The 11,351-nt window shown below is 52.6% G+C and overlaps 1 protein-coding gene across 6 annotated transcripts; it reads left to right on the forward strand.

Annotated features, from left to right (window-relative positions):
* Positions 1–301: 301 nt before the first annotated feature.
* On the forward strand, positions 302–9,966 carry KLHDC8A (kelch domain containing 8A). Of its 6 annotated transcripts, XM_039881783.1 has the most exons (7): positions 308–518; positions 2,976–3,098; positions 3,428–4,038; positions 6,755–6,919; positions 7,075–7,290; positions 7,888–7,989; positions 8,873–9,966. In XM_039881783.1, the coding sequence occupies exons 3-7, from the start codon at positions 3,663–3,665 to the stop codon at positions 9,064–9,066; spliced, it is 1,053 nt and encodes a 350-aa protein (XP_039737717.1). In that variant the 5' UTR covers positions 308–518; positions 2,976–3,098; positions 3,428–3,662; the 3' UTR covers positions 9,067–9,966. The 6 variants fall into 6 exon arrangements, with proteins under 6 accessions (XP_039737711.1, XP_039737717.1, XP_039737713.1 ...); XM_039881777.1 differs by lacking the exon at positions 8,873–9,966 and having other exon boundaries at positions 302–518; positions 7,888–8,811; XM_039881779.1 differs by lacking the exons at positions 308–518; positions 8,873–9,966 and adding an exon at positions 2,484–2,752 and having other exon boundaries at positions 7,888–8,811.
* The last annotated feature ends 1,385 nt before the right edge of the window (positions 9,967–11,351 follow it).

Here is an 11,351-nt window from a genome sequence, read left to right on the forward strand (position 1 = left end):
ACCCTCCCAATGCCACCCTGTAAACAAGGCAAGAAGTCAAACACTTTTTAAGAAAGAGAAATCCAGGCCTGATGCAAAACAAGGTCTTAGAGCAAGAGGATTTAGACTTGACGTGAGGAAGAAATTCCTCACAGGGAAAGTAGTTACACACTTGAATGGGGAGTGGGGTGTCGGCGGTTACTGGATCCCAGCCTCAGCTTGGCATTCCTTAAAGCCCCAGCTTGTTGCAGGAAGCCCAGGCATGGAAACTGCAGGTGACTCAGAGAATCTTAAGTGGTGGTTGCTAGGTTACAAGCTTCCTCAATGCTTACTCAATGTAAGAACTAAAGGATGTCACCTGGCTGGGAGGAAGAGCCGTGGGGGAAGGAGTAGGGGGATGGAGAGAAGCCAGGACTTCCAAAAGAAGCAACTAGGCCATGGCCTAGAAGCCATCCTGTTCTTAGTACTTTTCCAAGGGTCTGAATCCCTAGATCTCATGGTCCTCGTGGAGGGTGGCACTTGCAGGATGTGAGTATTAGGTAAGCGGCCTATTCTGGGACTGGACTCCAGTCCTTTCCCGGCTATGCTGCCTGGCATAGCCAGTATGGCAATGGGAACATTTTGGGGGTCTGGGCTCCTTCCCTCATTGTAATTGGACAAATTACAGGCCAGTAGCCAGGTGAGGGTGGAAAAGCTTGATGTCCTTCATAACGAACAATTCCTTCGTTTGGGATTTAACTGCGATAAAGTGAAAGAGCATTGAACATGGAAGTCACAAACTAGACCCACCCTGAGCGGCTTGCATGATAAGTCAGTTACTTCATTTCACTAAGTCTCAGGTTCCTCATCTATAAAAAGTAGATACCTGCTCTGGCGACCTTTCCAGGATTGTTTTAAGATGATGAGAAAATGGATGCACAACGGCTTAGTTTAACTCAACAAGCTATGCAAATGTAAAGTAGCATGGAACTCTACACCTGCTTACAGAGCCGCCCCAGCGGAGGGGCGGGTGCACAAGAAACCTTGCCTCATTGCTTTGGTAGGAGGCTCAGTGGGCAAAAGAGGCTGAAGATGGACCACAACACGCCTCTTTGAGGAAAGTCTATGGATGTCAATCTTCCTAATTTTGTGAACACAGTTCAAGTTGAGGGTTAAGGGTTTGTTCCCTATTCCTCTGGGCATATTGTGATACCTAGGGAAAGAGGAAATATTTGGTGTTCCCGTGAGACTTCATTAATTCAGACCACATTCTTTTGGAATTTGTGAGTTCTTACCGAATAGAGAAAACAGAAAACCACTGTGAAGGTTCCATAGGTGCTTACTCTATAAGTAGAGAGAATTCAAACTAGAAAATAATGGTATCTCTAAGACAAGGACTTGAGATATTAAGGTGGGCCCACTGTGAATTAGGACTTCTGTTTCTCACAGGAAGTCATTTGTAAGTAGGGAGCAAAACGTTTGTGCTTGTTCTCAGTTTCCTTTTTCTTGGTTTTGTTGACGGTAGTTGCAGTAATGACATTAATAGTGATGTACCAGGCCCTTGCTACGTCTCAGAAGCTGAACCGAACATTTTACAAATATTGTTTCATTTAATCTTCACAAAAATCTATAAGGCCGTATCCATACCATGGAATGCTACTCAGAAATAAAAAAGAATGAACGATTGGTACAGGCAACAACTTGAATGAATCTCCACAGAATTATGCTGGGGGAAGAAAAGCCAACCTCAAAAAGTTGCATACTGTATAATTCTATTTATATAACATTCTTGAAATGACAAAATTATGGAAATGGAGAACAGATTAGTGGTTGCCAGGAGTTGGGGAGAAAGAAATGGGAGAGAAGTAGGTGCCGGTATAAAGGGCGACATGCAGAATCCTTGCAGTGATGGAACTGTCCGGTATCTTCCCTCATCCATTTTCATATCCTGGGAGTGATATTATCGTACCATAAGTTTTGCAAGATGTTACCCTTGAGGGAAACTGAGTAAAGGGTGTTCTTATAACTGCCTGTGAATCTACAGTTTATCTGAAAATAAAAGGTTAATTAAAACAACAGAAAGAAACTGAGGCTGAGTCCTTAAACAATTTCAGAGTCAGAATTCAAACCCAGCTCTGTCAGACTCCCAAGCCTGAGTGTTTCAAGATTTGGCTATCTTCAAGTAGGAGGAGCACCCCATAGGCCTTGCAGTCCCAACAAAACAGGTGACCATTGGTGTCAAGGGCAGCTAGATTAGTTACTGGGGACTACTGTTCTGAAAAGGCTATCAGAGAGTGGCTTCAAAGAATGATTTGGCAAGCCCTGTGGGTTGGTGCTCCTGAGGGCCAAGATTGTGTAAACGGGTTTCCCCTTCTCAAGGTGTGTGAAGAAGTGGGGAGGGTGAGACAGCCTGCGTGTCTGTCTAGGTTGGTGTGTCGGCTTATCCGTGCATTTGTCAGTTTCTCTGGGGGGGTGGGGGGCATATGTAAGCTACGCATGTGTGCAGGTCGTTGTATACGTTGTTTGGGTGCACCTGTGTCAGGTCTGCGTGGGTCACGCCCACATCACTTGTTCATATTAAGTTAAACCATTTGATAGTAGCTCCCCAAAGCAAAGCTGACTAGGGAGCCAGCCTGTCACGAATTGGATCTGTGTACTGTAGATAAACTGGGTAATTGGACTCTCCGCCTCCTCATCCAAAACAAACACTCACAAACCGCCCACCCCCACACTGGAGAGAGTCTGGTTCCTATCCGTCATCTGGGTACTTGGCTCTAGTGACCCTGTAGGCAAGGTGAGCATCTTCTTCGGGCCCCTTCCCTCCCCCGCGGGCGCTGCCAGGGCTTATGTAAAGAGGTCACCCCGCTTCGCCGCGGGGCGCACGCGGATTCCTGCACAGGTGTGGCGGCGGCTGCCGGTGGGGATGCGGGGAGCGGGCTCGCTGGCCTCCTCCCCCGCGGCGGCCCCAATTCTCCTTCCTGCTGTTCATTTATTCTCCTCCTCTGCATGTCTGACAGCAGTGTGCGGACTGTGTAAGGACAGAGCGCCTATCCCCAGCTCCCTACGCCGCCGGGCGGGGGCTCCAGGCTCACGGGTGATGCGCTGTCCGCGGCTCGCGCGGCGCTGCTCCGCCTGGCCGGGTAAGTGGTGCGGGGGCGGGGGCGGGGGACTGCGAGGAGGGGATCGGGGTGGTGGGAGATGTGGGCGCCGAAAGGTGTTAACTCTTTGCTTAGCCGCGAGGCAGCTAGAAAGCCCCCGCCCCCTGCGCCCCCGCAGGTTTCCGACCAGCGGGCGGGGAGGGGTGAGGGACAAAGCGGTACAGGGCGTGATGTCGCCGCGGGGTGGTGCCCTCGGCCGCCGGGTCCTCCCTTTAAAGTTAGCGAGGGGCTGAGAGCCCGTCCTACTGCTAGCGCCAGGAGGCCGGGGTGCGTGGCTCGACCACCCCTGATTTGCCGCGTTCCTCCCGCAGGGCCTGGCGTGGACACCGCGGGACCGCTGAGTCTTGAGGGACCGTGAAGCGCTGGCCGGCGTCGGGGCCCTGGCTGGGATCCGGCGGGAGCCGGTGCACAGGAGTGAGATGGAAGCAGCAAAGGGGAGCTTGGAGTAGCGGGCGCCTTCCCCCCTACCCCAGGGCTCGCACCTCCACCCGCGCCCTAGCACTCCGCGTGCGCTGGGGCGCGGCGGGCGGGGCTCTGGGGGCTGCCATGGAGGTGCCCAACGTCAAGGACTTCCAGTGGAAGCGCCTGGCGCCACTACCAAGCCGCCGGGTCTACTGCTCCCTACTGGAGACCGGGGGGCAGGTCTATGCCATCGGGGGATGTGACGACAATGGCGTTCCCATGGATTGCTTTGAGGTCTACTCCCCTGAGGCCGACCAGTGGACCGCCCTGCCCCCCCTGCCCACAGCCAGGGCTGGGGTGGCTGTTATCTCCCTGGGGAAGAGGATCATGGTGATCGGGGGTGTGGGCACCAATCAGCTGCCCATGAAGGTCGTGGAGATGTACAACATCGATGAGGGCAAGTGGAAGAAGAGGAGCGTGCTGCGCGAGGCCGCCATGGGCATTTCTGTCACTGCCAAAGGTGAGCGGGGCCAGGCCTGAGGGCAGGCAGAGAGAAAGGAGGGCGGAGGGGCACGGGAGAAGGGATGGGAGCCAGAGCTGAGCTGGGGGTCCACCGTCACATTCCTGATCCCATTTGATCCTTACAGTAGACACTAAAACTAGAGACCTTATTTTACAGAAAAGAAAACTGAGATTCAGCAAATGAAGTGTTTAGTAATTCCATGTGATGCCAAAGCTCCACTCCACCAGGCTGCTCCCAAAGTGGGCAGGCTGGACCAGAGGGGAGAGCAGAGGTTTAGAGCAATGGCTCTGCCGACTCCCTCGTTGAGTAGAATGATGGAGCCTCCCACCCACAACACCCCGTCCCCTGAAATCTGCTTTGCTCGTGGGACCACCTCCAGACACATATCTGGGGTCCTGGAACTATTCACTCACCTTGTCCCATCACCAGGCCCCACTGAGAGGCTTTGGGACCTGATTCCAGGGCCCTCTCCCCACCTCTAACCTCCTCTTCTGCCTCCTAATCTTCAAGATACTGATGAGTGGAGACCAGAATGTTCCCGAGGGTTGTGCTCCTACAGCATCTTGCCCAGGTTCACTGAGTTCTCAGTGCATGCCAGTGCTAACCGCGCGGTTTTGATTCTCATTTCACTTTCCCCAAGACCCTACTTTCCTTTTCTTCTAGCCTGGAACAGCCCAAACATAGAGGGGGCCCTGAAAGATTGTTTTTGCTGAAACACAAAGGGTTTTATGGGACATGGTCCAACAGGAATTAGGAGACTCTCAAATTCAGAAAGGCTGAGTGCAACCTTCCCACCCTCTCTTGCAAAACCACCCATCTGCCTGCTGGGTCTACTGTAGAGCAGGAACCAGTATCTCCTGAGCACAACCCTTGGCACAGGTCTCTAGGTCCCAGGGAGGAAGGAAAAAGGCAGAAAATCTGGTCTCTGCCCTCAGAAACCCTGGTGTGACGAATGAAAGTGATCAGAAAGAAAACTCTAGCCCAGAATCCCTCAGGGCAGAATGGCCAGCGAGGCCTCCACAAACTCCCAATAAGAAAGATGGATGGATGGATGGCATGGAGGCCCCTGGGGACTTAGAGAGGGAAAGAGTACTCCTTTATCCTCAGACCTTAATAAATGATGCTAAAAGATTAAGAACTAACATTTATTGAGTCTTTGCCATAGGTGTTTTATATATATTAACCCCTTTGATCCTCAAAGTCTGTCTGATGAGTTAAGTGCGATTATTATCCTCATTTTAGAGAAAAACAATGGGAGGCCCAGAGAGGTTAAATAACTTGCCCAGGGTTACATAGTAAGTGATGATCTAGTCTATGCTCTTAACTATAGCCTCGAATGGGTTCATCGATTAGTTTAATAAGCATTTATATGCCTGCATATCAGGCATTGTACCAGACGCTGGGGCCACAGATCAACAAATTCTCAAGGATCTAACAATGTATTGGAAGAAACAGACAAAGATTATTTCAGTAACATATCGTGACTAAAGTGATGCAGGTGCCATGGGAAGCATTGAGCTGGTGTTCTCAGCCCAGCTTTGTGGTTCAGGGAATCAGAAAGGATGAGTGGAGAGAACTAGAGGATCCCCAACTGGAGGCGCGTTTCCCGTGCCTGGGATGGGAGGGGTGGAGCTTGTGTAAGGTAAATTCATTAGCAGGTCTCCTCTCACAGCCTCAAGCTCGGGTTGGGATTTTTTTTTTTTTCTTTTTTCAGTAAGATTGGAAAAAAGGAAATAGTACTCATCCCTGAAATACTCTTGAAGAACAAAGGCCTCTTAGAGCCAGAAGTGGTGAGGACTGGCTACTGGGAGGCAGGAGTAGGTTCCTTGAAAAAAGAGGGCCGTGTGTGTGTGGGGGGGTGGGGGGGGCAGCAGGAGGCTGTGTCCTTGAGAGGCTACAGGTGGTACTGGGGTGAGGCCCAGGGAAACATGGATGCTTTGCAAAGCCACCAACAGCCAGAAGCAGTAGAGCATGAGGAGGACCCTTCTCTTCTCAGAGTGCTCAGCTCACTGCCTGGGCAGGATTTCTTAAAGGGACTAGTTTCCTCTCCTCTAAGCCTCACCCTTATTTACCCGAGCCCTATCTCACTTAGTGCAGGGTGCCTCCTGGAGCACACAAGCTTCCCAGCGTATGAAGGAGGTTGGCATTCTCTCCTAGGGATGGCAGTAAAAGAAAGAACCAGCAGCAGTACAGTGTCCCACAAGGCCAGTGACAGCTGGACTGACCTCATTTTCAAAGGCTTCTGCTAGGTCTAGAGAGTTCCAATCTGGGAGCAGCTGGACCAGGCCACTACTGGAGGGTATCAGAGGACTACCTCTCCTCTTTTGCATCCCCTCTAGCTGTCCAGGAAGGAGGAGAATGGAGGAGACAAGGCCTGCGAAGGGTTGCCCAGGTCTAGACTCCACTGCAGTTTACCCCTGTGCAACGCTTAGTTTTCAGACTTAGCCAAGGGCTGGACACCAAGGAAGGCTAAGGCATGCAGGCCTGACATGGCTTCAAGAAGACCCAGGCTCAGCTACAGCAAGGACTTTTAAATGGTGCCGTCCGCCCCACTGACACATACATGGCTCACGCTGGCAGAGCGGTGGTTGAGAACCCAGCCACTGGTGTTCAAGGGGCTATTAGCCTGGCCATGGTAGGCGATGAGTACTGATGGGTCTGTCTCACGGTGTCTGTGAGCTGAGCAGGGGTTGCATGTGGCCTTTCTCCTTAGATTACCGAGTATATGCAGCAGGCGGGATGGGCCTGGACCTCCGTCCACACAACCACCTTCAACACTATGACATGCTCAAGGACATGTGGGTGTCGCTTGCACCTATGCCCACCCCGAGATATGCTGCCACCTCCTTCCTCCGAGGTTCCAAGATCTATGTGCTGGGTAAGGATAGTTCCTCTCTCCTTCCCTTGGGTCACTTCCTATGGGAAGCGGTGCCTGTGTGTTGCACATCTCCTTGGCACTAGAGGGTAGGCACACTGCCCCTGTTCTCAGGGATTTACCCTTCTGTCCAACACCCACCCTGCTCTGCTCTCCAGGGGGACGACAGTCCAAGTATGCGATCAACGCCTTCGAGGTCTTTGATATTGAGACTCGCTCCTGGACCAAGTTCCCCAACATTCCCTGTAAGCGGGCCTTCTCCAGCTTTGTGACCCTAGATGACCGCTTGTACAGCCTGGGAGGCCTGCGGCAGGGCCGGCTCTACCGGCAGCCCAAGTTCCTACGGACGATGGATGTGTTTGACATGGAACAGGGTGAGCTGGGTGCCCCTGGCTGCCAACCTCCCTCTGGCTGACTCCCCCCTCCTTACCTCCCTCCCCTCTGTCCTCCCAGCTGGGTGAGCCTTTCGGAAGTCTGAACACCCCTGTCATTCAGGGCTGTTCTTTGAATCAAACTCTTTTATCTATACAGGGCTCCCTTTGGTTGGTGGGTTGTTTTTATCAAAGCCTTTTCCAGCTATTGTCTCTTCTCGCAACATCCAAGCAGGGCCAGGGGAACGAGGGCTTTTTCCTACTTTTACTCAGTGGAGAAACAGAAAGATCCTGACCCCTATGCTCACCGCCTCTAGCTCTTCACCAGTTTAAAGCTTGTAAGAACAGAGGTAGAACAGGTGGTTCGTTGTAGAGGATTATGGTTCCTTGGACTGCAGCAGCGTGGGAGAGGGTAGAAGTCATGGAGAGTGTCATTCAAACAGCAGGTGTTGTGTACGTTCTGAGCACAAAGAGTAGATGAAGTACAGACGTGCCCAGGGTGAGAGCTATTTGGGACTCAGTGTGTATTTGGGGAGGGGGAAGGTTTAGCATCTATCTAATTCTCTCTACATGTATTCCGCCATCGTCTATGGCCTACAGGGGGATGGCTGAAGATGGAACGCTCCTTTTTCCTCAAGAAGCGGCGGGCAGACTTTGTGGCTGGCTCTCTGAGTGGAAGGGTCATAGTGGCTGGAGGACTTGGTAAGGATGAGCTTTCAGGCTGGTACTGTTGTTCTGGTGCTTGGTGGATCCTTGGCACTCTGCACAAGCAGGAGGAGGTGCTGGCACCTTGCATTCTGCCTTCCTATTGCTTTATTCTGAAGAATTCAAGACACTTCTTCCTCCTAGCCTGGACTTCACATATCCACATATGGGCCCCAGATGTGGTCTTTCTGTCCTCTTACACAGGGCACACCGAGACCTAGAGCACGTCAGGGACATACTGATAACCATGTAACACAGAGGTGTGCTTTGCATAGATCCCTGGGGCCTTAGTCAGGAATGATGGAGGTAAAAGTGTGGCAGGGACTGACCTTGGTCCTTTTCTCTGACCATCTCTTCTCCCTGGATACCCAGCTCTATCATGGAATAGGAAAGCAATCTGATCAAATATGTTAGTCCGCTGAGTTCAGGGTTTGCTGAATTATCCCTCCCAGAGATTCATGGTATTTTGAAAGCAGGACCCCAGCATCAGCAGGGGAGAGATATATGAGCAGTGGGCTTCCAGGCACCCAGAGTTTGCTCAGTGTGGACCAACTCCACGGGCACGTGAAAGGAGCATGATGTGAGCTAGACCACACAGGCCACTGCTTAGTAAAAGGCCGTAGTGTCTAGAAACTTCTGGTAAAAGCAGCAGATGGAGAAAGAAAGCTTCTGGTGAAAGGATGAAAAGACAGAAGGTAGGAGGGGCAAAGTGGCTGTTTGACCAAAGCTACCTGGCCCAGGGTAGGGAAGGGGCTGTTCCAGCCGAGGGAGCTGAGGTTGCTCAGCTTCTGCCTGTGAAAGAGAGGGAGGCGGGACAACGGTGGGGCACGGGTTGGTGGCTGGACGCCTTTGTAAGGTCCCATTTCCTTGGCACTTGCAGGGAACCAACCAACTGTCCTGGAGACGGCAGAGGCGTTCCACCCAGGGAAAAACAAGTGGGAGGCCCTCCCGGCCATGCCCACACCCCGCTGTGCCTGCTCCAGCATTGTTATCAAGAACTGCCTCCTGGCTGTGGGGGGTGTCAACCAGGGTCTGAGCGATGTAGTGGAAGCCCTGTGGGTCTCTGACTCCTAGCTGTCCCCGCGCCCAGCGCCTTTGCCCTGGACCAGATCACTCGACTCTTGACAAGAGGAATGGTCTTGTCAAAGCAGTTCGGACTACTTCCCAGATGCCAGCTCTTGTCAGCAGCCAGTGGGGCCAGTCCCTGGGGCTCTAAGTAACCTCCCTCCGCCTCCTAACCCTACTGATCCTAGGAAACTAAGACGTCTCAAAGACTCCGCCAGCCCCAGTCAGAGTTCAGCTGACCTCTAAGGAGAGTCCTCACTCACTGCTCATGCAGAGAAAGGCACAGGAGTCTCCGCTACCTCCCCCTCCGCGAGTCCCACCTCTCCCCATCGCCAGAGCAGCAGGTAGGCAGGTAGGGCGGTTCTGGTCCAGAGGACGGGCAGCTGCTGCTGTCCTTTCCCCAGCTCTCAACTAGTTCAAGGGTCTCTTAGGATGGAAAATGGAGAAGGATAAGCAGGGGTTCCTAATACCTCTCCTCTCCCTTGGTCTACATCCCTTCCCCATCTGGTGGTCAACTGTGGGCCTGCCCTGGATCTTCCCTGGACACCATCTACTCAGCAAGAATTGGCCTTAGAGCTAGAGGTGGCTGCATTGGAAGGGCGATCGTGGACTGGTCCAGGTCAGCAGGCTTGGCCTGGAAGGACCCATTGCCTTTCCAGGGTCCTTGGTGGGAATGTGTTGCTGGGGAAGAAGCAGACTCCCAGCCTAGGCTCTGCTCCCCACTCCTCACTCTGTTTCTCCTTCTGCTACCCCTCCCCACCAGAGGCCTGGCCCTTTTGTCACCAATAGCCCCAGAGTGTTTCTGTGTGAAACCTTCTCATTTACACTGTGGCATCGAAATCCACAAAGGCTGGATTAATTGCACTCTGGTTAACAGCAGCAGCACAATGATTAAAATCTATATTCCTATCTTCTCTAGCACCCTGGTGCGGGGGTGGGGTGGACATGTGTCTTGATGGGTGGAGGGGATCCTACGACAGTCCCTCTGGTATTCTCAGGCTAAAAACAGCCCCAGGTGACCGCCTGTTCCTGGCTCTTCCCTCTGAGGAAGGTTCCACTTTCAAACCAGCAGTCCCCCACCGTCCCCTCGCTCCTAGTAAAACCATGTGACTTCCTTCCCGTAGCATTGAGATGCCCGTATGTTAGTAGAAGGTCACATTCAGCAACTGGCTTCTTCATCAGGTTACTCCCCACCATCGAGCCTCAGTCCATTCAGCTGAACCTCATTTCTGTCCGGCCCAAAGGAGAAAGGGAATTGCTCACTGATTTAAAAACTCGAAGAATGTACCTTCTCTTAATTTGCATAGCACCTCTTTCTGATTCCCGGTGAGATTTTCAATCTGTGCTAGCACCAGGGATACAAATATGGAAAAAAGACCCATCCAGGAAGCATTACAGTAGGGGCGGTGTGGAGGGTGTCAGGTAACCTGTCCAACAAGGCAGGAACAGAGGAGGGAGCACCTGTCTCCATTTGAGGGTCTGGGGGAGCCTCCTAGAGGAAACGACTCCTCTGCTGAACCTTCACGGACCAGTGGAACCTGGGTCCTTAAAGGATAGGTTTTTTTCTCCCTTCCCCTGGTACATGCTCTTTGCTCTTTACGTGGGCTCAGAAGGGCACCGCCCCCTGCTGGTCCAGCCTTGCCTTCCCACAGAGCTAGAGGCATCACGTGGCCAGGGGTGCCCCCCTGGTGAGCTGACTGCAGAGATGCCTTTTCTATTGATCTTGAGTATCCCTGTTTCAGTTCAGCCCTCTGAGGTAACTGCTCGAAAACGGGGCTGGAGGAGCTGCAGATACTATGAGGGTGGAACCGCGTGTTAGTGGATGCTGTTCCACAATCCATCCTGGTCTGAACGGATCCCCGTTCCACTTCCATTTATGCACCGCCCCCACCGCCCTCCCTGAGAAGGGTGTTTCCAAATAGGGGTCCCCCTAAGCCTCAGGAAGAGGGGAGGGGCTCCATGTGCACAAAATGGCACCAGATCGTGGATGAGACCGAAGCGTTTTAAAATGGTGGAACCTTAGCGGTACAGCCAGCCTCAAATGTTCTTCCCGTTATGAGAATGGGGGCTTAGCCACGGGAACCTGTGCAGGCCACTCAGGGCTGAAGCTGGTGTCTGCTGAGGACTCACTTCTTGGAGGTTCATTCTGGGAGGACTTTGGGGGTGCCTCACTGAGAAGCCAGGGAAATAAGGGAAGGTCAGTAGCAAACCTCGTGTCTGTACCTTATGGTGCCATGGAGGTGGCTCAATCGAGTTGGATGGTCTGGCTCCAGACCTCATTCCCCTCCCCACCA

This window comes from Pteropus medius, unplaced genomic scaffold (assembly GCF_902729225.1).
Source record: "Pteropus medius unplaced genomic scaffold, Ma_sr-lr_union100, whole genome shotgun sequence".
NCBI lineage: Eukaryota > Metazoa > Chordata > Mammalia > Chiroptera > Pteropodidae > Pteropus > Pteropus medius.

What these genes read in the sequence shown, in the direction of transcription:
- KLHDC8A (XM_039881777.1), top strand. Translation starts at nt 3,663, where the DNA reads ATGGAGGTGCCCAACGTCAAGGACTTCCAGTGGAAGCGCCTGGCGCCA. An exon ending in CATTTCTGTCACTGCCAAAG is followed by an intron (nt 4,039 to 6,754) that starts GTGAGCGGGGCC and finishes CTTTCTCCTTAG; the next exon opens with ATTACCGAGTATATGCAGCA. An exon ending in TGTGTTTGACATGGAACAGG is followed by an intron (nt 7,291 to 7,887) that starts GTGAGCTGGGTG and finishes TATGGCCTACAG; the next exon opens with GGGGATGGCTGAAGATGGAA.